General features: G+C 41.0%; 2 protein-coding genes across 4 annotated transcripts in view; one reads left to right on the forward strand and one right to left on the reverse strand.

Annotated features, from left to right (window-relative positions):
- Positions 1-2,523, reverse strand: part of TXNDC16 (thioredoxin domain containing 16) — a 113,511-nt gene extending 110,988 nt beyond the window's left edge. For both annotated transcript variants that reach the window (XM_015143696.3, XM_015143695.3), the window contains exon 1: positions 2,334-2,523. The gene's annotated coding sequence lies outside the window, so the exon portion shown is untranslated. The remainder of the gene's footprint in view (positions 1-2,333) is intronic.
- Positions 2,524-2,854: 331 nt separating this feature from the next.
- The window catches only part of GPR137C (G protein-coupled receptor 137C), an 86,227-nt gene continuing 62,747 nt past the window's right edge, over positions 2,855-26,334 (forward strand). For both annotated transcript variants that reach the window (XM_015143697.3, XM_077941031.1), the window contains exon 1: positions 2,855-3,610. In XM_015143697.3, coding sequence (XP_014999183.1) covers positions 3,167-3,610 — 444 coding nt within the window. In that variant the 5' untranslated portion in view covers positions 2,855-3,166. The remainder of the gene's footprint in view (positions 3,611-26,334) is intronic.

Raw genomic sequence — 26,334 nt, forward strand, 5'->3', positions numbered from 1 at the left:
TTAGGGTCATCTGTCCTCTCAGAACAACAATATTAAATCTTTATGCATTTGGACACATTTAAATTTTAGAATAACTGACACCAAGCTTTTCTAGGAAACCCTTGGTTAGTTCCCCCTTTATAGGCCTAATATTCCCTTATGATTAACCATAAAATTAATGGCTTTCCCTCTCAGAAAAGAAGGAAATTAACAACTATAACTATTAAATAAATTGTATCAACATCTGTGGCCATCATACTCAGGAAAAAGACACACTTCCTATTTTGCAACAAATGGAGCATATAATGCTTACAAAGTTCACGCCTAAGAACATTCTGTCTGAAGTCAGCTTGCTTAGTTTAATGCTGCTACTGGAGAACAGAACCTGCTCACTGAACCAGCCTCAAATAAAATGTTGATTAGATCTCAACACAGTTTATCATTTCAGATCCAAGGAGGCAATAAAAGGGGTCAACATCTCTCCCCTTTAGAGCCTTTTCAAAGCAGTTGGGAGAAAAATCCTCTACCTGCACCCTCACCCCGCAACTCTATACACACACTCCCATCCCCCAAAAAAGAAGAAAGGAGGAGGCTATCCAGATTTGCTTTTACTGACACATGGCAGGTGGCAGGTAAGTCTCACAGACAAAGACCTAAAATTAGTATAGGTACCATCCAGATGTTTACTATCACTTTGAGCAGAGAATACAGGAGAAAAACACTTTTATAGTAAAAGTCTATTGATGACTTGAAATGTGCACATCAATGATTATGGAAGATGCAAATAGGCCATGGCAGAGAATATGCGGTGCCCTTGATTTTGACAAGTGCCTAAAACCACACAACTCTGATTTTATGCTTAAATGATTAAGCACATTACTGCAATCAATTACATCACTGCTGTCATGAGCATCCTGTCTCCTATTTGAAGAGACTTGTGTCCTGCCCTAACCACATTCTCTAAAAACACATGAGATGAAGTTCTTACGTTCCAATAAACAAAATCCTGCTCCAAAGCACAGATGTTGGATTAGGCCTATTAACTTCTTAGAGCAAGCCGTACCCTCTCATACACTGCACTCTCTACCTGCTCAACTGAACGTTTCATCTGAGGGATGTCTAGGTAACAGTGCGGGGCCTGTACATCTACTACTACAGTTTGTCAGCAAACCTCTAAGGAACTCGAACCACACTAGTATCTGGTACCTGGACAAACGACTATCCCAGACTCTAAAAAATAGACTTTAAAGTTCCCTGTGGAATATTTAGCTAGGAAAAAAAGAGAGCACCACTCTTCTTGGGCAAAGCATACGACAAAGGCCAGCCTGGACAATACAGTGAAACCTCGTCTCTCCCAAAAAAAAAAAAAAAAAAAAAAAATCAGCCGGGCATGGTGGCGCCAGTACCTGTAGTCCCAGTTACTTGGGAGGCTGAGGTGGGAGGATTGCTTGTGCCCAGGAGGTGGAGGTTTGCAGTGAACTGTCACTACAGCCTGGGTGACAGAGCGAGACCCTGCACGAAAAAAGAAAAACAAAAAAGCATAGGACAAAGGATGGTGAGGTAAGGAAAGCTGGGTCTTGGTTGCTCCAATAGACGTGGCAATGTCTTTCACAAGGATATTGAATTCGTAATGTGCTGTATATTCTAAAGAAAACAAATTATTTCCTCTTAATTTTGCACTACTTGCTAATTTTATTCCCAAATAGGAAAAAAAAAATCAACAACTATGTGCCGGCCTAATATACATTAGTCTATGTGATTATTCCTCGCTTCTTTACAGCAGTAACATAGCATGTATTTTCTCTCAGCCCCAGGAATAGCGCCACCATCTACCATACACAGGTCCAAGGGCTTCAATACATGTGGAATTTAAACAGTACAGAATATTCTACTTCCTCTCCAGGCAATCATCAGACTAACAAGTCTGTTTCTGCCTTTTTCCCAAAACTGAAGCCCAGAGCATCTTCCCAAATTCTACGTTTGAAAGAACGAGCTTCCCCCTGCTCACAGATCGCTTCAACATCCATCTGACACTACTATTACTCCTTCTTAAGAGACATATCCCTTGGGAGGGAAGTGTCTTTCACTTAAGAGCTCCGGTTCTCCCCGTTGCCCCTTTCCATCCCCTTGACCCACAAAGGGCTCCGGTGTTTCCCGCCGTTCATACAGCGAAAACAGAAGGTAAAACGCCCTCAGGAGGCTCCAGGTGAGGCCCTTCAGTGCCCCAGAGGCGGGTGTCCTAAGTCAGACTCCGGAGCTCTGCAGTGCAGCCCTGGCTACAGAAAGCCGCTTCGTCTGAATCCCCGGGTCTGCAGGCAGAGCCCACAGCCTGAAGGACCGGCGCTGCCACCTACCTGCCCGGGACCTGCGGACGGGGACCTAGGCCGTTCCTGAGGCCGCGCGGCCAACAGTTCCCGCCGCCACGCGACGGAGTAGGAGGCAGAAGGCCGGGCCGTGCCAGACTAGCCGGGTAGCCTGGAACCACTTCGCCAACCTGCTAAGGCGTAGCACCGCTCCTTCCCAGCCTGCGGCCGCCACCGACTCGACAGAGTCGGCCTCCCGGACAAAAAACAACCTGCGAAGCTCCTCCTTCTCCTCGTGCTCCCTACGTGAGGCATTCTCTAACCAATGGGAAGCGCGGTGGGCGGAGCGAGAGTGACAGACGATTACAGAGTCCTCCCGCCGGCGCGAACGGGCGGTGCAGTAGCAGGTCCAATCAGCAGCGTGGGTGGGAAGTACAGGGGAGGGAGAAAGTAGGAAAATTAAGCCCCCAATCAGATTTCGGGGCCCTCGAGCGACGGGTACGGCGGCCCGTGGCCTTCCGAGCACGGCGCTCAGGGGGCGTGCCTAGCCGGGCCAATCGGCGCGAGCCCACAGTGCGGAGCGAGCGCCTCAAATGCTCGGGTTTCTCAGCTGATTGTCTCCAGCCGAGAGTTGTTTTTTGCAGCTACGGAGCCGAGCCGCAGCAGGAGGAGCCGAGACCCCCGAGGGGTGGGGGGAAAGAGGAGGCGGGGTCGGGGGGAGCAGCGGCTGCTCTGCGCGGGACTCCGGGTCCCGTCACGGCGCTTCCTGGGGTTAGAGGCTGGGGTGGGTGGGGGGTAAGGGGGCAGTCCTTCTCCCCTTCGACGGCGGCTCCGAATCCAGCCCCTTCCTTCCCGCGCTCGCTCGCCCGGCCCCCAGCCCCCTCATGAGGGTGTCCGTGCCGGGTCCGGCGGCCGCTGCGGCCCCCGCGGCCGGCCGCGAGCCCTCCACGCCCGGCGGGGGCGGCGGAGGCGGAGGCGCCGTCGCTGCCGCCTCAGGCGCCGCGGTGCCGGGCTCCGTGCAATTGGCGCTGAGCGTCCTGCACGCCCTGCTCTACGCCGCGCTGTTCGCCTTTGCCTACCTGCAGCTGTGGCGGCTGCTCCTGTACCGCGAGCGGCGGCTGAGTTACCAGAGCCTCTGCCTCTTCCTCTGTCTCCTGTGGGCAGCGCTCAGGACCACCCTCTTCTCTGCCGCCTTCTCGCTCAGCGGCTCCCTGCCCTTGCTCCGGCCGCCCGCTCACCTGCACTTCTTCCCCCACTGGCTGCTCTACTGCTTCCCCTCCTGTCTCCAGTTCTCCACGCTCTGTCTCCTCAACCTCTACCTGGCGGAGGTAAGGCAGGAGGGCCGGCATGCGGGGCCCGGGCGGGTACGCGGGGCCGCTGGGATCAACTCCCGCTGAGGACCAGCGGGGGCGGGGGGGTGGGCAGCTAGAGGCGGACTGGAAACCAGCCTGGGGAAACTGAGGCACACCTGGAGTGTGAGCCAGTGTTTTCGTCCTAAACTTAAGTGGCTGATTGGCTCGATTACTGAGGGGTCCGGGGCTAGGGGGTGAGTGAGTGAGAGTGTGTGTGTCTGACAACTTAAAACAGCAACGGAACGAACCCTTTGTTTGGTGTTCTGGCCCTCTGAGGTAAGGCGTTGGTGGCACCAACAAAGTGGCATCTCAAGAAGTAGCAGCCCCGGTGGCTCTGCCGAAGCCGGACTGTGTTGAGGGAGGTTGGATGCTGAGGTAGCAGCAGCTCTGCTGAAGCTGGACTGCTGCCAGCCATTACGTCACCAGGCAGAGCTGTTCCTCTGCTATTGTTGCTGCGTTTCTTTTATTAGAAGCTTATATTCCCTCCTGCATCTCCTTTCCTGTGGCTCGATAAGCCTCACGCAAATTTCGTTCGATAGTTCCCCAGCAGGGTTGATGATCAATAACCAATGCTGAGGATCAGGATAAGGACCTCCATAAAGCCCTTAATGTTTGTCCCAGTTGCTTCATGCTTTAGTGGTTTATCCTACCTCCTATAGCATAGTCTTTTTTGGACCTTATTAAGAGAAAAAAATACTAGCTCAACCTGTCCCTATTGCAGAAACAAAACCACCAAACTGTTTTTGCAATAACTTGCTTAATATCTGGAACCTAATCACACCCCCTTTCTCTTTTATGGGGAATTGCTGGTTGGATTGCATTGTTCTGCAGCGCTTAGGTATTTGACCCATTTCAAACAGGTTTGGGAGTGTAAGATTGTCAATCATGTGTGTCAGCTTGTGGTATTTAAGCCATAATATTTTGAGAATTTCCCCCAAGAAAGTCCTCCTTCCCACCAAAAGAAAAGCTTGAGGAGGGGAGGAAGCAAGGTGACATCATATGCTTAATACAGACTAATATAGAATAATATTGGCCTATGCAGCTAATCCTCTCAAAGGCTTTTTTGGAGGTGATGGAATTAATATAGTTCCAAGCAAAAATTTTTTTTAAAATGACATAGATTAAGTGTTTATATTTCCTACATAAACCAACTCTTTTCTCGTTTAATAAATAGGAAGTAGAATGCATAATTTTAAAGTCAGTCATAACGTCAACTATTTAGCACACTAAAAACAATAGTTGAAAACAACAAAACTAATTTAACTTTTATTATTTTCCTTCTCCATCCTTTGAAAGTCCAAACAATACAATGACAAAACCCCAAAGCAGTAAGCGGAAATAAGCAGCATAGGTTATCACAAATGAGATAATGATGCCATAGTCGTGTCACTTATTTGAGGATGTTCTAATCTAGTTGTCGTTTAAGCTGTTATAACACTTCTACCCTTTATACTTAAACTGATACATTGTAATCTTCCTGCCACCATTTCAGATAGTGTGTTAGTGACTTCTCAACACTGAAGCTTTTACTCCAGCTTGAGATGTTTACCTGAAAGTGACTAGCGATTTTTATGCCAGGAGCATCAGATGACTTGTTTTTTCCCTATACATTTTGATTTACAAAATCGTATGAATGATTCACTGTAAAATAGTTGGTAGGCATTTCATAAAGTGGATTAAACACTCTTTTTTACTTCTTGAGGTATAACATATACCATAAAGTCCACAATCTTAAATGCACACCTAGATGAAATTTTACATCTGTATACACCCATGTTACCACCACCCAGATTAAGATATAAAGCATTTTCCGTGTCCCAGAAGGTTCCCTTTTTACCATCTCCCAGTCAGTAGCTCGCTCAGATAAGCACAAAGTGGGTAAACACCATCACAAAAAAGGATATATATTTAAGCTCAAAATCCTGAAGGTAAGCTTATATAGCATAGAATCCACAGAGTGTCTAGATTGGGTCTTCAGACTTTGAGCTAATACTCAAGCTAGTGAGGAAGAATTTAAAGTCTAAAAGTCTTCCTGTTAAATGTTTGTGTGATGTACTTTTTTTAAAACGATGAAACTCTATTAACCTGAAAAACATAATTTGGAAAGAAGCTGGGATAAAGCTTTTTTCCTTTGTAATGCCTGCTAAAAAGGGTGTGAGTTGTTTGTCTGTCCTTTTTATAATCAAATTAGCGATTTTAGGACACAATTGTACTTAAGAGAACAAATTGTCAGTTTTTTTGAAAGCCTATTTGAAAGGAGATATCTTAACCAGAAATCATTTCTCTTTTCATTACAGAAAATCGCCAGGAACCTGTATTTAAGAGAGTATTTGAGTTCAAATTTTTATATCAATTCCAGATAACTGGAAGTATACTTCCCATTGATCATTCTGAATTAATGAAGTTTTTCCTAGTGAGTTCTTCATATTATAGCAAAGTGGAAGGGAAAGCCTATGTGGTAATAAATATAAGACTTAACTGATGTTTAATTTTTTTAACCAAAGGCCCCTGTATCTTTTTTTAATAGTTGTGTGTGTCTTGATAACCAACTCACTCTGTCTTTACTGTATGCCGTATTAAATACCAATTCCATATTACTTTTAACTTATTTAAAGCATTTGTTTTTTCTGATTCTCACTAAGAGTAGCTTTCAGGACTTAGTTATAAAGAACCGTGGATCAGTATAAAAAGTAAAACAAACCCTACTACTTTGAATACATTTTGGCAGATATTCTAAAACTCATGTTTTTGAAAAGAAGGACTTTGTGTGTGTGTGTGTGTGTGTGTGTGTGTGTGTGTCTATACTTGAAATAAGATGAAGGAAAGTAGCCCTTTCTTAAACAGTTGAGCTTCTCAGTGTTTCGTACTTAACCTCCTGGAAACCGATAGTTGAGAGAGAGGGGGGAAAAACCACCTTGTACACTAATCTAAAAACACATATTGAACTTCTGGCAGGATAGGTAGGACATGAGCTTTACCAGAGAAAGGTTCACACTCCTGGACTTTTACCGGAGAAGACTTCAATATTTAAAACAGACTATCTGATAAAATTGATTCTGTCTACCATTAGAACATGTTGAACGACTTAAAAGGAGAAATGACAGCATCACACAGTATATCCATGTAAGAAACCTGCATGTGAACCTCCTGAATCTAAATTTTTTTTTTTTTAATGAGAGTTGATGGTATACCATCTTGAAGTGTTGTGATGCATGCCAAAATCAATGAGTTCATCTTCAACATATTGAAGTTCTTACTTCCAATTTGATCTTAGGAGTGCCAGTTGCTTAATCAGGATAAAGTACAGTGACTTAATCACAATGCCAAAACAGCTAGGAAAATTAAATTCAAAATCTTAACTCTTAGATTTATGGATGCTATTATTGTCCCTACCAGTAGATGTATTCTTATATTGGTATACTTCAAATAACTTGCAAGTCAACTTGCAGGTTCATTGATTTTGTTCTGTTCTTTGATTTCCCACAGAAGTGGAAATCATACTTCTACCACCTAAAATAGAAATTCCTTGAGGATAAGAAGGAATATTTTACATATTTTTATCTCTAGCAACTAGAACAATGGTGATTATATTATTGAAAGACACTTTATAAAAAGGTCAAAATTTAGAAAATATTTAGTCATCTAAAATGTAGGGGTTAACTTTATTTTGATGAACATTTGAGGTAAATTATATACTGTCTGGAATCTATTTTCTGCCTAAAAGATTTCATACAATATAGAGTTTTGTTTAATGAAACTATTTTTATCTCATGGCAAATGGCCCATACTAATTAGGGCTTTGCTAATTTAGTTTCAATAAATTCTACAAAATAGAAAAGTCTGTAAGACAAGTCTCATATCCTGAGTCAGTTAGTGTTTACCAGAAATAGTGGTTTAGCTCAGTGTTTGACTTTTATCCATAACTGACTATAAACTGTTTTTGTCTGAATCTACTAAATTTTTTCACTATCTTGATCTTATTTCTCCTGAAATCATCTGTGAAGCTGAAGTTTCAGATACATACCTGTAACAGAAGACATGATTATAATGCCTTATATGTTATGCAACTGGTATTTTCAAAGCACTTTGTAACATTTATTTTCACAACCCCCATGAAATAGGTAGACATGGATGTGATTTGTCCAAAATTACATGGCTAATATGTATCAGATGTGAGACTATTATATAGCTCAGGTGCTATGAAGTCTTACCAAGTAATTTCTTCCTATACCATGAACTTTCCTGGATGTATCATTGCTTTATTACTTGGTGCTTCTCTAACTTGCTTTCCCATTTTCACACTGTTTGAAACCTTTTCCACTGTCTAGCAAAGTCCTTCGCCTTTCATCCACTGCATATGACTCCTGGTTTAAAGAAGTAGAAGCCAGGGTCATCTGGCTGACCATAGATTCAGAAAAATGCCTAACAGTGCTGCAGAGAGTAGTCAGTCTTTTTCAATGCATGATTGGGCTGGCAAGAAAAGGCCAGAAACTACCAAAAAAAAAAAAAAAAAAAACCAAAAAACAGCAAATGCAGAATGATAAACTCTCACACAAATGTGTGTCTTGGGGGTAGGGCAGGAGTGGTTTTCAGCTGCCTCCTGTTATGCTACTGCCCAGATTTTAATTTTGTGCGTTGAGGGTGTCGGGAGGTGGTATTGCAGGCTGTGCCTTGCAGTGAGGTCTTATTAAAGACTTCATCCCCTCCAGCATAATGCCACAATCCTTTAAGTGTACATCTTCAGTGGATCAACTAGGAAAATAAGCAGGTCCTCAGAGCTAGATAGGGGGTACACATTGGGAAATAAAAGTCTTCCCTGGGAATGCAAAACAAGCTCATTCTTGTACAAGTTTGAAGCCTAAATTCACATAAGTTCTGTGAGTGGACTGGGGGGTTTCAGGAGATCTAACTTGAAAACATAGTTATCCTTGCTTGATATTAACCTCAAGGAGCTATAAGAAGCAGATGCAAAGCATCTGTGGAGGAATGTACTTTAAACCCAGACTTCTGACAGATAAAATTCCAAAAAACATGGGTTCAGAATCAAAACTCACACTGGGGAATTGCAGATACCAGAATTATCAAATATATAGTACACAATAATTACTCATTTATGAATTAAACACTGTTGAAATGTAAAACTTAAAATTGGCACATTTGGAAATCATTTTTAATGAAAAAATTAAGAACTGAAATGGATAGTTAAAACAGATTAAACACAGTTAAAAAGAAAAAGTGAACTAGAAGATCTCAGGGAAAAAAGTCACTCAGAATATAGCCCAGAGAAATAAAAGATGGAAGATACAACCAATGGGTGAAGAGAGAATGAGGAAATAATGAGCAGGTCCAACATATGTGTAATTGGAATTATAGAGAAATTATTCAAAGGGAAAATAAGAGTTTACCCAAATTTATGAAAGACATCAAAGTTTCAAATCCAGAAAGCCCAACATATCCAAGGTGGGCTTTGTGAAAACATATTTTAAGTAAACTTCAAAACAGTGGCCTGACGTGGTGGCTCACGCCTGTAATCCCAGCACTTTGGGAGGCCAAAGTGGGCAGATCATGAGGTCAAAAGATCAAGACCCTCCTGGCTAACACGGTGAAACCCCAGCTCTCCTAAAAATACAAAAAATTAGCTGGGCATGGTGGCACGCGCCTGTGGTCCCAGCTACCCGGGAGGCTGAGGCAGGAGAATTATTTGAACCTGGGAGGTAGAAGTTGCAGTGAGCCAAGATCACACCACTGCACTCCAGCCTGGTGACAGAGCAAGACTCCATCTCGAAAACAAAACAAAAAAAAAAACTTCAATAATCAATGTGATAAAAACCATATGTATAGTGTAAAGGAGAAAATCATACGATCATCTCAATAGATCCAGAAAGAAGAATTTGACGAAATTCAACCATAGATGATTTTTTTAAATTAACTTTTAGTAAATGAGGGAAAGGGGGGATTTTTTTTTCAGTCTAATAAAAAGCATCTTCAAAAAGCCTATAGCTGACATTATACTTAAGAAATATTCACCGCATATTACCTAGGACAAGGACAAAGTACTTCACAACATTGTGCTGGAGGTCTTAGCCATTGCAATAGGCAAGGGAAAGAAAAACGTTTGAAAAGTAGAAAAATAAGTAAAATTGTTGCTATTTGTAGGTGACACAGTTTCTTAGGTCAAAAATTCTAATCTATGGATAACTACAGGAAGTAATATCTAGGCTTATAGGATATAACTTTATATACTAGCAGAAAACAGAAAAATGAAATATAAAAATTCCACTTGGCAGGGCATGGTAGCTCACGCCTTTAATCTCAGCACTTTGGGAGTCCGAGTTGGGAGGATCACTTGAGCTCAGAAGTTCAAGACCAGCCTGGGCAGCATAGACCTCATCTCTACAAAAAAATTTTTAAAATTAGCCAGGTGCCGTGGCATATGCCTCTAATTCCAGCTACTTGGGAGACTGAGGTGGAAGGATCACTTGAGTCCAGGAGATCAAGGCTGCAGTGAGCCAAGGTTGTACCACTGCACTCCAGCCTGGGCGACAGAACAAGACCCTGTTTCGAAAACAAAAGACAATTCTACATGCAATAGTGTCAAAAAATTAAAATACTTAGGAATAAATAAAAGATGTGCAAGACCTCTACAAGAAAAACTACAAAACATTGAGAGAAATTAAAGAGGCCTCAGTGAATGGAAAAATATACCCTGAAAAGGTCATTGTTTTTAAGGTATTATTTCTCCCTCAATTTGACCTATAAATTCAGTGCAATTCCTATTACAATTTTTGCAGGATATTTTGGTAGCTGTTGCCAAGATGGTTTTAAAATATGCGTGGACATACGAGGGACTTAGTAAGGATCACACAACTTCAAGAGTAACTGTAAAGCTACAGTAATCAAGAGAGTGTAATACTGGGGTAAAGATAGACATATAGATCAATGGAGCAGGATAGAGAATCCAAAATTTGACCTATATGTATATAATCAACTGATTTTTTTTTCCCCAAAAGTGCCAAGGTAATTTAGTGGGGGAAAAGTTTTGTAAACTAATAGTTCCAAAATAATTGAAAATTCCTATGGGAAAAATGAACATTGATTCTTACCTCACACTATAAAATGTACTTGACATAGATCATAGACCTAACAGTGAAAGCTAAAATGTGTAGAAGACAGGAGAAGATGTTTTCTTGGAGGAGGCAAAGGTTTCATAGTAAACAAAAAGGTGTGAACCAAAATTGACAAATGAGACTATCAAAATTTAAAACTTTTGTTTTTTGCAAGACAGATAATGAAGAAGCAAGCCACAGACTGGGAGGAAATATGTGCAGCACATGTATCTGGCAAAGTACATTTATCCAAAATATATAAAGAACTCATAATAAGAAAATCCAGTAAAAATGAACAAAGGATTTGAACAGATACTTCACAAAAGAAGATATATGCATAGCCAAGAGACACATGAAGAGATGCTCAAGATTTAGTTATTAGGAAAACAAAAATTACCCTCACATTGAGCTACCACTAAGCATTGATTAGCAGGACTAAAATTTAAAAGAGTGACAATACCAACTATTGACCAAACTGTGGATTAATTGGAACTCCTACACTGATTATATGAATGTAAAGTTTTACAACCACTTTGGAAAACAGTGTAGCAGTTGTTAAAAAACATAAGCCTGTCATAAAATCTAGCCGTTACAGAAGCCAGGTGTGGTGGCACAGGCCTATAGTCCCAGGTACTCAGGAGACTGAGGCAGGAGGATCACTTGAGCCCAGCAGCTCAAGACCAGCCGGGGCAGCATAGCAAGACCCTGTCTCAATACTTATGGAGAAAAATCTGGCCATTATAGATATTTACCCAAGAGAAATGAAAGCATATGTTCCTGTAAAAACTTGAACATGGATGCACATAATAGCTTTATTCACAATAGCTCAAAACTGAAATTAACCCAGATGTTCATCAGAAATGAATGAACAAAATATACCAATACAAAGGAATACTACTAAGTAGTAGAAGCAAAGAAACAAACTACTGACACAACAACATGGATTAATCTCAAAATCAGTATGTGAATGAAGGAAGCCAGGGAAAAATGAGCTCACACTGTATCATTTCATTTATATTAAATTTTAGAAAGTGCAAACCTATGGTCACAAAAAACAGATCACTAGTTTCCTGGGGTCTGGAGCAGAAGGGAGGACTTACAAAAAGGGGGCAGGGTGAAATTTAGTGGCTGGGGAAATATTCTGTATTTGATTATGATAGTTTCAAAGGTTGTACAGCTTTCTTAAAACTCAGAATTGTACACCTTAAATGCATGCAGTGTATTGTACATAAATTATATTTCAATGAAGTTGATTTTAAAACATTTCAGGCCTTTGCAATTTACTCCAAGAATAAAAGCTGAAGCAGAGAAGAAATGTACAGCATGCAGCTCCATCATTTATCAGCTCTGTGTAACTTGGTTAAGTTACTTGCTTAACCAAGATTTGGTTAAGCACTTACCTTTTCTGTGCCTATTTTCCTTATAAAAATCAGAATAATATCTGCCTCATAGAATTACTATGAAAATTATAGCCTTCATAAAAAATGTTTGGGACATGGTATGTACTATTGATTGTTAGCTATTGTTAAATTTTAAATAATTGGGATTTCATAGTCTACATTCTCACACCCCTAAAACAACAAGCCAGAATTCAGTAACAAAAATAACTTGTAAAGCTGAGCATGGTGGCACGTGTCTGTAATCTCAGCTACTCTGGAGGCTGAGGCGGGAGGATCACTTGAGCCCAGGAGATTGAGTCCAGGCCTAGGCAATGTATCAAGACCCTGTCTCTTAAAAAACTACAAACAAAAAGCAACTTACAAAGGTTCATTTAGAAATTTTTAAAACAGTTATGAACAACATGGGTAAAGGAAGAAATTCCAATGGCATTTAAGAATACTATATGATAATAAAAATACTGTATATCAGAACTTGAATTATGCAGCTAGGTGGCATGCAGAACTAAATTTAGAACCCTGAATATTTACATTAGAAAAAAACAAATTTAATAAGCTAATCATCTAATTCATGTTAGAAAAAGAACAGGATAGATCCAAAGGAGATGAGTCTTGAGTAATAAAATAGAAAAAACAAAGAGGCTTGATAAAGCCAAAAGCTGCCTGAGACCTTTGTTCATAATCAAACTTCTTTCAGAGGTGACCATGCATATATTACCATTTTCTCACTTCTCCAGCCGCTCTAATCTGCCTTTCCCCCATCACTCTACAAAATAGTTGTTGCCTATGGCTTACGGTGACCTTCATGTAAACAAGTTTATTAGACATTTTTCAGTCCTCATTCAAATTAATTTCTCAGCAGCAGCTGACCCCCCGTATCTTTCCCCTTAACACTGGCTAGCACATTGAATAGCATTCTCCTGATTTTTTTGTTACCTTGATAGCTTCTTTTTAAGCCATATGCCTGTCTTGCCATCAGAGAGGTTGAGATTTCTAAACACTTAAGCCTAGATCCTCTCTTCTTTCCAAGTGATCACATTCACTTTTGTGACATCATGCCACTTAAAAACAGATGACTCACACACTTATCTCCGATCCTTACTCACCCGTACTACTCTGAGCTGGCTCTGTAGATTCTGCACTGATTTGACATCTTCATAATATCTGATGCACTCAGATTCAACATGATCTTTCTTCCTCCTTTCCCACCCCACACCTATATTCATCAAAACCTGGTTCTTGAACCAGGCACAGTTGCTCTGCCTGTAATCCCAGCAATTTGGGAGGCTGAGGTGGCAGCATCACTTGAGCCCAGGAGTTCGAGGCTGCAGTAAGCAATGTTTGTGCCACTGTACTCCAGCCTGGGTGACAGAGCAAGATCCCAACTCAACACACACACACACACACACACACACACAAAACTTGGTTCTCCTCTTTTGTTCCCCATTTCTGTGACTAGTATTGCTATCCAATTATTTATATAATTCAGAAACATATGAGTCCTTCTCAATATTGCTTTCTCCCTCATTCCGCACATTCACTGCATCACCAAATCCTGTTACCTCCTAATATCTCTTAAGTCCATTCACTTCTCCCCTTCAAAAAGTCTGCTCCAGGCTACTAGCATCTATTGACTAGTCCATGGCAGTTAGCCTTCTAATTGGTGTGTCAGTGTACTCTGGCCCCCAGAGGCCCAAACTCTGGTTTTTTGAAACAAAAATCTATTATAAAAACCTCACCCGACTAGGCACGGTGGCTCACACCCATAATCCCAGCACTTTGGGAGGCCTAGGCAGGCAGATCACGAGGTCAGGAGTTCGAGACCAGCCTGGCCAATATGGTGAAACCCCATCTCTACTAAAAAATACAAAAATTAGCTGAGTGTGGTGATGCGCACCTGTAGTCCCAGGTACTTGGGAGGCTGAGGCAGGAGAATTGCTTGAACCTGGGAAGCAGAGGTTGCAGTGAGCCAAGATCGCATCACTGAACTCCAGCCTGGACAACAGAGTGAGACTTCGTCTCAAAAAAAAAAAAAAAAAAAAAAAGGGCCCCACCCCTAAATTCCTCCATTGGATCTAGTTACTCATTAGAATGGAGAGAGTTTTATACATACTACAAGGCACTTCATGGTTCCAGCCTAATCTCAAACTATGTTCCTCATTCCTCACCATTCCAGCCACATTAAACATTCTTTTAGTCCTTTGTACTTGCCATATTCCTTCTGCCACAAAGCCATTCCATTTTATTTTCCTGCAACTTAGAATGTTCTTTCCTCCTCCTTTGCTTAGTTAACTCTCAACTCCAGGGCGCAGTGCTTCTTCAGGGAAGCCTTCACCCAACTACTCAAGTTAGATTCCAAAATTATAGACTAGTAAAGCATTATGCTCCTCTTCATATCATTTGCAGTTGGAATTTTATATTTGTGTGACTTCTTTGTGTGAGCTTACTAGATTGATAAGCACTATAGGAATAAGGACCAAGTCTGTTCTTGCTGTATTCCTGGTACCTAATTTAACATCTGATGTGTATTAGGTACCTGTTCAGTAAATAATGAATGAAATTCTTGTTCACCATATCCCAAATAGCATAGTGGGGAGGAATCCCTGAATATATAATTTCACAGCAGAATTTGCTCTACCCTTTTCTTTCTTCTCTTTTCCCACTTATCTGCCTCCTCCCTTCAAAAAGAAAAAAATGCTTGCTTTAAAACAAGAGTCCCAAAATCAGATGCCTAGAAAAACCTGAATGCTACAACCTCTGAGAGTATAGGGAGTGTTGGTGTTTGTGGTGAATCGGAAAGCAGATGTTTAAAGAGGACAATCACATTAATTCGGTTCCAGCTGTGAGATTACATTGTCAAATCATCTGATTTTCAAAAGAAATCACAAATTTGGATTTCTTAAAATGAGAAATCTACTTTTTAAATAATGACAGGATTTTCAAGTATGTTAAAAATACTGTAGGCTAATACTGAATAAGCTAAGCAAAACTTTTGTGGATCAAACCCAAACCATGGGCTATTTTCTCCTCCTCCTCTTCCTCCTCCTCCTCATAGGAATAAAACAACTAAATATAATTCTGTCTTTATAATTTCCACCAAGCTTTAATTATATTTAATACCCATCAAAGTTAGTTAAAATGAACTCTGAGTAATTTATACCTTATGGAAAAATTATGGTGTTCTAAGTCTGACCAAATGTATAGAAAGTACCATATATTTTTGGATATGCCATCTATGTCTGCCTTGCCCCACTATACTACATATTGCTTTAGATCAGCCACTATTTTACATTTATTTTGAAAGAAATTTTGCATACCCTTCAGCACTTAGGACTATTATAAATGTGGTCAGTGCTTAATGACTTAGAGTAAATTAGTGGTAAAGTAAGTGAATTTAAAAGAAGCGTTTTCTTCTTTCCACCTCCACAAACAGAATCAGAATCTAACTTCATGGACTGTTTCATCTAATTTATTTTAAATAAAGACAAACTTTTAAAAATTAAATGTCCTTGTAATCTTATTATTTTAACTTGGTAAAGGGGTACGTTTAAGACAGTACATCATAAATATCCCTGAACAAGGAATCTGGGCACCAGAATTCTAGTCCAAATTCTCCTTTATTTGAATAACTGATATTTGCAAATCATTATTTTTCTGGGCCAGTTGTATGATTTGTAAAGTGGTTAGTCTCAGTGATATCTAAGATACCTTGAATTCTAGTATGCTGATACTAATAAAGCATTGCAGAATTTGAGAATTTTTGCTTAAATTCCTTAGTACCTAGTTCTGTGATCTAATACAGTATCTGAATTATATTTCTGAGATATAGATGCCAATTAAACAGAGTTATACATAGCACGTTAAAACTGATCAAAATTTATTTAGGGCCCAGGGATCATCATCTTTCTAGAATAATATTTCAAATTTGTACCTTCTCTCTTCTTACAAAAACTCAATTATAGCTACCATTTTCATTAGCATATTAATCACACTCTACAATTTGTTTTTCCAGCCTCAGAGTCTCAGAGTATAAAAAAGCTTAAGAAATATTTTCTTAAAAATTTGTACTCTCCTCAGCTATGTAGGATCCAGTCATTTGAACTGCTTTGAGGCGGTGTAGTATATAAACTAAGGAGAATATGAACTTTTATTCCTTTATAGCCCTATTTTAAGTTGTTTCATTGGTGAGGAGCTCCTTGTATTTTTTCTGTCTCCAAGGGCTTTTGTGGAAGAGAAAGTTCAATGTGAGGGCTAAGGCTGTTAAGTACCTAATTGACATTTTTTTTAATCTATTCTGAAAAGAATAGGACATTAAACAGCAGGACTAACATCTGTAACTTAAGTCAGAATAGACAGAGCATATATACTTGGCAGTAGCAGGAAATCCTTTTGCCCAAAGTAGAAAAAGTGATATGATTACCTGCTAGGAGCATTATACGTAAGTAGGTTTGTAGAGATGAATTAACAGGCTAGAATCAGTCATGGTTAAAGGTACCTACATGTTTTAATGGATGGTAGATTTTCCAGGTTTTGTAAATTGGATGTTTACAGGGATACTATTAGAACACCAAATACAGGCCAGGCGCGCAGTGGCTCACGCCTATAATCCCAGCACATTGGGAGGCTGAGGTGGGTAGATAATCTGAGCTCAGGAGTTCGAGACCAGCCTGGCCAATGTGGTGAAACCCTGACTCTACTAAAAATACAAAAAATTAGCTGAGCATGGTGGCATGCACCTGTAATCTCAACTACTTGGCAGGCTACAGCAGGAGAATCGCTTGAACCCGAGAGGCGGAGGTTGCAGTGAGCCAAGATCACACCACTGCACTCCAGCCTGGGTGACAAAGTGAGACACCATCTAAAAAAAAAAAAACTCTTTATATGGAGGTATTAGGTAGTTAAGAACTTGGGCACTGGAGTCCCATTCCATGGACCCTTGCTAAGTGACCTTAAGCGGGTAACTTCTCTGTATCATAGTTTCTCCATCTGTACCTACCTCATGGGGTTGGGAAGTTAAATAGAATAATACTTTAAATATACCAAGAGTAGTAAGTAGTAGAACATAATAAGACTCAAATAGTAGCTATTGTTATTTTAGAAAAAAAAGAGCATCTCTAAAATTAAGATTTTCCTCTGCTTTCTTACATATAAACTTTAGACAATATGATAAACACTTTTTCTAATTTATGGTAATATTTGTGATACCATTATTTCTTTAGTGTATGATTAAGATAGGTTTGTAGGTATTCTCACCTTTTAGATGATAAACCGAAGTCATGGATTTGTCCTAAACCACATTAGAAATTAGAAGGATTGGAAGGCAGGTCTTCTGACTACACTGCTTTTTCTGTCGTACTCTAGAATGAGCAGTTTTAAGCTATTGTCAGCGTTCATTACTGCTTACATTCAGATTCTTTTTTTTTTCTTTTGAAACAGAGTCTCACCCTGTCACCCAGGCTGTTGTGCAGTGGTGTGATCTCTGCTCACTGCAACCTCCACTTCCTGGGTTCAAGCAATTCACCTGCCCCAGCCTCCCGAGTAGCTGGGATTACAGGCATGCGCCTCCACACCCAGCTAATTTTTGCATTTTTAGTAAAGACGGGATTTCGCCATGTTGGCAGGCTGATCTTGAACCTCTGACCTTGTGATCTGCCCACCTGGGCCTCCCAAAGTGCTGGTATTACAGGCGTGAGCTACCGTGCCCGGCTGAGATTTTTCTTTTTTTTTTTTTTTTTGAGACGGAGTCTCACTCTGTCGCCCAGGCGGGAGTGCAGTGGCCGGATCTCAGCTCACTGCAAGCTCCGCCTCCCGGGTTTAGGCCATTCTCCTGCCTCAGCCTCCCGAGTAGCTGAGACTACAGGCGCCCGCCGCCTCGCCCGGCTAGTTTTTTGTATTTTTTAGTAGAGACGGGGTTTCACCAGGTTAGCCAGGATGGTCTCGATCTCCTGACCTCGTGATCCGCCCGTCTCGGCCTCCCAAAGTGCTGGGATTACAGGCTTGAGCCACCGCGCCCGGCCCCGGCTGAGATTTTTCTTAAGAAATCCAGATTAATTACCGGGTGGCTGGCAAGATGGCCAAATAGGAACAGCTCCAGTCTGCAGCTCCCAGGGAGATTAGCACAGAAAGTGGGTGACTTCTGCATTTCCAACTGAGGTACCCGACTCATCTCATTGGGACTGGTTAGATGGTGGGTGTAGCCCATGGAGGGCAAGCAGAAGCAGGGTGGGACGTCACCTCACCCAGGAAACACCAGGGGTTGGGAAACTTCCTCCCCAGCCAAGGAAAGCCATGAGGGACTGTGCCTTGAAGAATGGTACATTCCAGCCCAGATAATACGCCAGGAGATTCCCTTGAGTGACACCACCACGAGGGCCCTGGGTTTCAAGCACAAAACTGGTCGGCTGTTTGGGCAGACACCGAGCTAACTGCAGGAGTTTTTTTTCATACCTCAGTGGCACCTGGAACACCAGCGAGACAGAACCGTTCACTCCCCTGGAAAGGGGGCTAAAGCCAGGGAGCGAAATGGTCTAGCTCAGTGGATCCCACCCCCGTGGAGCCCAGCAAGCCAAGATCCACTAACTTCAAATTCTTGCTACCAGCACAGCAAGACCTGAGACGCTCGAGCTTCGTTGGGGGCGAGGTGTCCACCATTACTGAGTAGAGCAGGCGATTTTCCACTCATGGTGTAAACAAAGCCACCTGGAAGTCAGAACTGTGCAGAGCCAACTGCAGCTCAGCAAAGCCACTGTAGCCAGACTGCCGCTCCAGATTCCTCCTCTCTGGGCAGGGCATCTCTGAAAGAAAGGCAGCAGCCCCAGTCAGGGGTTTATAGCAAAAATGCCCATATCCCTGGGACAGGGCACCTGGGGGAAGGGGGGTGACTGTGGATTCAGCTTCAGCAGACTTAAATGTTCCTGCCTGCTGGCTCTGAAGAGAGCAGCAGATCTCCCAGCACAGCGCTTGAACCTCTGCTAAGGGAGAGACTGCCTCCTCAATTGGGTCCCTGACCCCTTTGCCTCCTGACTGGGAGATACCTCCCAGCAAGGGTCGACAGACACCTCATACAGGAGAGCTCCAGCTGGCATCTGACGGGTGCCCCTCTGGGACGAAGCTTCCAGAGGAAGGTACAGACAGCAATCTTTGCTGTTCGGCAGTATCTGGTGATACCCAGGCAAACAGGGTCTGGAGAGGACCTCCAGCAGACCTGCAGCAGAGGGGCCTGACTGTTAGAAGGAAAACTAACAGAAAGGAATAGCATCAACATGAACAAAAAAGGATATCCATGCAAAAACCCCATCCGAAGATCACCAGCGTCAAAGACCAAAGATGGGTAAATCCATGAAGATGAGGAAAAAACCAGTGCAGAAAGGCTGAAAATTCCAAAAAACAGAATGCCTCTTCTTCTCTGAAGGATCACAACTCCTTGCCAGCAAGGGAACAAAACTGGATGGAGAATGAGTTTGACAAATTGACAGAAATAGGCTTCAGAAGGTGGGTAATAATGAACTCCTCCAAGCTAAAGGAGCATGTTCTCACCCAATGCAAGGAAGCTAAGAACCTTCAAAAAAAGGTTAGACGAATTGCTAACCAGAGTAACCAGTTTAGAGAAGAACATAAATGAGCTGATGGAGCTGAAAAACACAGCACGAGAACTTCGTGAAGCATAGACAAGTATCAATAGCCAAATCTGTCAAACGGAAGAAAGGATGTCAGAGATTGAAGATCAACTTAATGAAATAAAGCATGAAGACAAGATTAGAGAAAAAAGAATGAAAAGGAATGAACAAAGCCTCCAAGAAATATGGGACTATGTGAAAAGACCAAACCTATATTTGATTGGTGTACCTGAAAGTGATGGGGAGAATGAAAACACTCTTCAGGATATTATCCAGGAGAACTTCCCTAACCTAGCAAGACAGGTCAACATTCAAATTCAGGAAATACAGAACACCACAAAGATACTCCTCAAGAAGAGCAACCCAAGACACGTAATTGTCAGATTCACCAAGGCTGAAATGAAGGAAAAAGTGTTAAGGGCAGCTAGGGAGAAAAGTCAGGTTACCCACAAAAGGAAGCCCATCAGACTAACAGCAAATCTCTCTTCAGAAATCCTATAAGCCAGAAGAGAGTGGGGGCCAATATTCAGCATTCTTGAAGAAAAGAATTTTCAACCCAGAATTTCATATCCAGCCAAACTAAGCTTTGTAAGCAAAGGAGAAATAAAATCCTTTACAGACAAGCAAATGCTGAGAGATTTTGTCACCACCAGGCCTGCCTTACAAGAGCTTCTGAAGGAAGCACTAAATATGGAAAGAAACAACCAGTACCAACTCCTGCAAAAACATACCAGATTGTAAAGACCATCGACCCTATGAAGAAACTGCATCAACTAACGGGCAAAATAACCAGCTAGCATCATAATGACAGGATCAAATTCACACATAACAATATTAACCATAAATGTACACGGGCTAAATTACCCAATTAAAAGACACAGACTGGCAAATTGGATAAAGAGTCAAGACCCATTGGCATCCTGTATTTAGGAGACCCATCTCACCTGCAGAGAGACATGTAGGCTAAAAATAAAGGGATGGAGGAATATTTACCAAGCAAATGGAAAGCAAAAAAAAGCAGGGGTTGCAATCCTAGTCTCTGATAAAACAGACTTTAAACTAACAAAGTTCAAAAAAGACAAGAGCATTACATAATGCTAAAGGGATCAATTCAACAAGAAGAGCTAACCTAAGTGTATATGCATCCAATACAGGAACACCCAGATTCATAAAGCAAGTTCTTAGAGGCCTACAAAGAGACTTAGACTCCCACACAATAATAGTGGGAGACTTTAGCACCCCGCTGTCCATATTAGATTAATGAGACAGAAAATTAACAAGGGTATTCAGGACTTGAACTCAGCTCTGAACCAAGCAGACCTAATAGACATCTACAGAACTCTCCACCCCAAATCAGCAGAATATACATTATTCTCAGCACCACATCACACTTATTCTAAAATTGACCACATAATTGGAAGTAAAACACTCCTCAGCAAATGCAAAAGAACGGAAATCATAAACAGTCTCTCAGACCACAGTGCAATCAAATTAGAACTCAGGATTAAGAAATTCACTCAAAAGCGCACAACTACATGAAAACTGAGCAACCTGCTCCTGAATGACAACTGGGTAAATAAAAAAATGAAGACAAATGACTAAGTTATTTGAAACCAATGAGAACAAAGACACAACATACCAGAATCTCTGGGACACAGCTAACACAGTGCTTAGAGGGAAATTTATAGCACTAAATGGCCACAAGAGAAAGCAGCAAAGATCTAAAATCGACACCCTAATGTCACAATTAAAAGAACTAGAGAGAGGCCAAGGCAGGTGGATCATGAGGTCAGGAGTTTGAGACCAGCCTGGCCAACATAGCGAAACCCTGTCTCTACTAAAAATATAAAAAATTAGCTGAGTGCAGTGGTGGGCACCTGTAATCCCGGCTACTTGGGAGGCTGTGGCAGGAGAATCGCTTGAACCTGGGAGGCGGAGGTTGCTGTGAGTTGAGATTGCACCATTGCACTCCAGTCCGAGGGGCCATGTGAGACTCTGTCTCAAAAATATTAATAATAAAAGATCTGGAGAAGCAAGAGCAAACAAATTCAAAAGCTAGCAGAAGACAAGAAATAACTAAGGTCAGAACAGAACTGAAGAAAAACCCTTAAAAAAAAATCAGTGAATCCAGGAGCTGGTTTTTTGAAAAGATTAACAAAATAGATAAACTGCTAGCCAGACTAATAAAGAAGAAAGAGGAATCAAGTAGACACAATAAGAAATGTTAAAGGGGATATTACCACCAATCCCGTAGAACTGCTGACTGCCATCAGAGCATACTATAAACACCTCTATGCAAATAAACTAGAAAATCCAGAAGAAATGGATAAATTCCTGGACACATACACCCTCCCAAGACTAAACCAGGAAGAAGTCAAATCCACAAGTAGACCAATAACAACTTCTGAAATTGAGGCGGTAGTTAATAGCCTACCAACCAAAAAAAAACCCAGGACCAGACGGATTCACAGCCGAAATCTACCAGAGGTATAAAGAGGAGCTGGTACCATTCATTCTAAAACTATTCCAATCAACAGAAAAAGAGGGAATTCTCCCTAACTCATTTTATGAGGCCAGCATCATCCTGATAACAAAACCTGGCAGAGACACAACAAAAAAGGAAAATTTCAGACCAGTATCCCTGATGAACATCGATGTGAACATCCTCAATAAAATACTGGCAAACCGAATCCAGCAGCACATCAAAAAGCTTATCCACCATGATCAAGCCGGCTTCATCCCTGGAATGCAAGGCTGGTTCAACATATGCAAATCAATAAACATAATCCATCACATAAACAGAACCAATGACCAAAACCACATAATTATCTCAATAGATGCAGAAGAGGCCTTGACTAAATTCAGCAGTCCTTCATGCTAAAAACTCTCAATAAACTAGGTATTGATGCAGCGTATCTCAAAATAATAAGAGCTATTTATGACAAACCCACAGCGAATATTGTACTGATGGGGCAAAAGCTGGAAGCACTCCCTTTGAAAACTGGCACAAGACAAGGATGCTCTCTCTCTCCCCTCCTATTCAACATAGTATTGGAAGTTCTGGCCAGGACAATCAGCCAAGAGAAAAAAATAAAAGGCTTTCAAATAGGAAGAGAGCAAGCCAAATTATATATGTTTGTAGATGACATGATTGTATATTTGGAAAAGCCCATCGTCTCAGCCCAAAATCTCCTTAAGCTGATAAGCAACTTCAGCAAAGTCTCAGGATACAAAATCAATGTGCAAAAATCACAAGAAAACCTATACACCAGTAATAGAGAATTCCCATGTGTAATTGCTACAAAGAGAATAAAATACCTAGGAATACAACCTACAAGGGATGTGAAGGACTTCAAGGAGAAGTACAAACCACTGCTCAGGGAAATAAAAAAGGACACAAACAAATGGAAAAACATTCCATGCTCATGGATAGAAGAATCAATATTGTGAAAAGTAATATATAGATTCAGTGCTACCCCCATCAAGCTACCATTGACTTTCTTCACAGAATTAGAACAAACTACTTTAAATTTCATATGGAACCAAAAAAGAGCCCATATAGCCAAGACAGTCCTAACCAAAAAGAACACAGCTGGAGGCATCATGCTACCTGACTTCAAACTATACTACAAGGCTACAGTAACCAAAACAGCATGGTACTGGTACCAAAACAGATATATAGAGCAATGGAATGGAACAGAGACCTCAGAAATAACGACACACATCTACAACCATCTGATCTTTGACAAACCTGATAAAAGCAAGCAACGGGGAAAGGATTCCCTATTTAATAAATGGTGTTGGGAAAACTGGCTACCCATATGCAGAAAACTGAAACTGGACCCCTTCCTTACACCTTATACAAAAATTAACTCACAATGAACTGAAGACTTAAATGTAAGACCTAAAACCATAAAAACCCAAGAAGAAAACCTAGGCAGTACCATTCAGGACATAAACATGGGCAAAGACTTCATGACTAAAACACCAAAAGCAATGGCAACAAAAGCCAAAATAGACAAATGGGATCTAATTAAACTAAAGAGCTTCTGCATAGCAAAAGAAACTATCATCAGAGCGAACAGGCAACCTACAGAATGGGAGAAAATTGTTGCAATCTATCCATCTGACAAAGGGCTAATATCCAGAATCTACAAGGAACTTAAACAAATTTATAAGAAAAAAAATCCCATCAAAAATCGGGTGAAGGATGTGAACAGACACTTCTCAAAAGAAGACATGTATGTGGCCACAAACATATGAAAAACAGGTCATCATCACTGGTCATTAGAAAAATGCAAATCAAAACCACAATGAAATACCATCTCATGCCAGTTAGAATGGCAGTCATTAAAAAGGAAACGACAGATGCTGGAGAGCATGTGGAGAAATAGGAATGCTTTTACACTGTTGGTGGGAGTGTAAATTAGTTCAACCATTGTGGAAGACAATGTGGCGATTCCTCGAGGATCTAGAACCAGGAATACCATTTGACCCAGCAATCCCATTACTGGGTATATACTCAAAGAATTATAAGTCATTCTACTATAAAGACACATGCACCCATATGTTTATTGCAGCACTGTTCACAATAGCAAAGACTTGGAACCAACCCAAATGCCCATCAATGATAGACTGTATAAAGAAAATGTGGCACATATACACCATGGAATACTGTGCAGCCATAAAAAAGGATGAGTTCATGTCCTTTGCAGGGATGTGGATGAAGCTGGAAACCATCATTCTCAGCAAACTAACACAGGAATAAAAACCATACACCGCATGTTCTCCTACGTGGCAGTTGAACGATGAGAACACGTGGATACGGGGTGGGGAACATCACACACCGGGGCCTGTCGGTGGATGGGGAGCTAGGGGAGGAATAGCATTAGGAGAAATACCTAATGTAGATGACGGGTTGATGGGTGCGGCAAACCACCATGTCACATGTGTACCTATGTAACAAACTTGCACGTTCTGGACATGTATCCCAGAACTGAAAGTATAATTTAAAAAAAGAAAAATCCAGATTAAACTAAACATTTCTTCTACTTCTTTCTTCCCTGAGATATTCTGTTGCTCCTTCTGATACATTCTGTTCCTTTCCCGGCCCCCCACCATTATTAGACCTATTTCCTCTGGTGAATCTGGTGCTGCCTTTGTCTTTCCAAAAAGCAATTCTGCTGTCTTCCTAGCTCAAAAAGCATGAAGGGTGTTATGAAAAATCAGTAATATACAATGGGGGAAGTAGTGTTGGAAAACTTTTTAAAGGACAGCATTGTTTCAGCACAAATTCAGTTTAAATCAGTTTTCCAAACACCGCATGTTCTCACTCATAGGTGGGAATTGAACAATGAGATCACTTGGACACAGGACGGGGAACATCACACACCGGGACCTATTGTGAGTGTGGGGGGATAGTATTAGGAGATAAACCAGTTTTCTAGGGAGTCTGAATCTATATTGTATGAGACTCTTGGTTCAGGAATAAATTCAGTATATTCCATAAACATAAGAAGCATTAAGTTATCTTCAATGAAATGTTTATAGTAAACTAATGAACAGTTCATAGTAATCAGTTATATTTTACAGATATTTTTAGTAACAAAAGCTCACAAATTTTTCTTCTCACCTATAAGTTTAATATTTCACTCCTGAAAATTTTAGTTATTTATACTTTTCAAAAATACTTCTACATGGTGGCATGCACCTGTAGTCCCAGCTCCTCAGGGGACTGAGGTTGGAGGATCACTCGAGCCCAGGAGGCCAAGGCTTCAGTGAGCTGTGATCATGCCACTACATTCCAGCTTGGGTGACAGAACAAGACCCTGTCTCAGTAAAAATGAAAATGAAATTTAAAAAATACTTTTAGTTAAGTCAGGGGCATGTAAAGTTATCTAACAATCTGAAAAACAACACCAAATAGAGATGTTAGACAGCTCAGTTATTACATTTTACTAAACAGATCATTTGATTTCTTAATACATTTTCTTGGGCATGTTAATTCTGCAGATCTTGAACATCTAATAACTAGCTGCTGTGACATATAGGTGGCACATTAATAAAACAATATTTGTCACCTTATAAGATTTATGAATTGCGAGAATTAAACTATACCATCTAAAGATCCAAATGTACAAATACATCAAAGAAAACCAGGATCCCTATGAGCCTTGAATTGGGAGTCAGGACATCTGGGTTTTGATCCTATTCAATTTCCCGTGTGTGTTCCAGGACAGCCTACTTTAATCTCTAAAGCTCAACTTTGTTATCCATAAAATTAAGTTACTGAACTAAATCTCTAAGGTTTCTGTTAGTCCAGGAGACTTCAGGGACAACCTTCCAGTTATCTTCTAGTGGAGTCTTATAGATAGAGCTTAGTCTCTCACCAAGAAGTTCCTGTGAGCCATGTTGTTTGAGGTTTGTCATATAGGCATGGAGCATCCATATGGCTGACTTTACCCAATCCCCAGCCTCTCCAGAAGTTAAACTGATACTATATGGCCCAAGGCTGCACCATAACTCACATTTTTAGCAAAAACTATTTGGAATGGCCTAAGGCCCCAGATAAAGAAAAACTC

Source organism: Macaca mulatta, chromosome 7 (genome assembly GCF_049350105.2).
Source record: "Macaca mulatta isolate MMU2019108-1 chromosome 7, T2T-MMU8v2.0, whole genome shotgun sequence".
NCBI classification, from domain to species: domain Eukaryota; kingdom Metazoa; phylum Chordata; class Mammalia; order Primates; family Cercopithecidae; genus Macaca; species Macaca mulatta.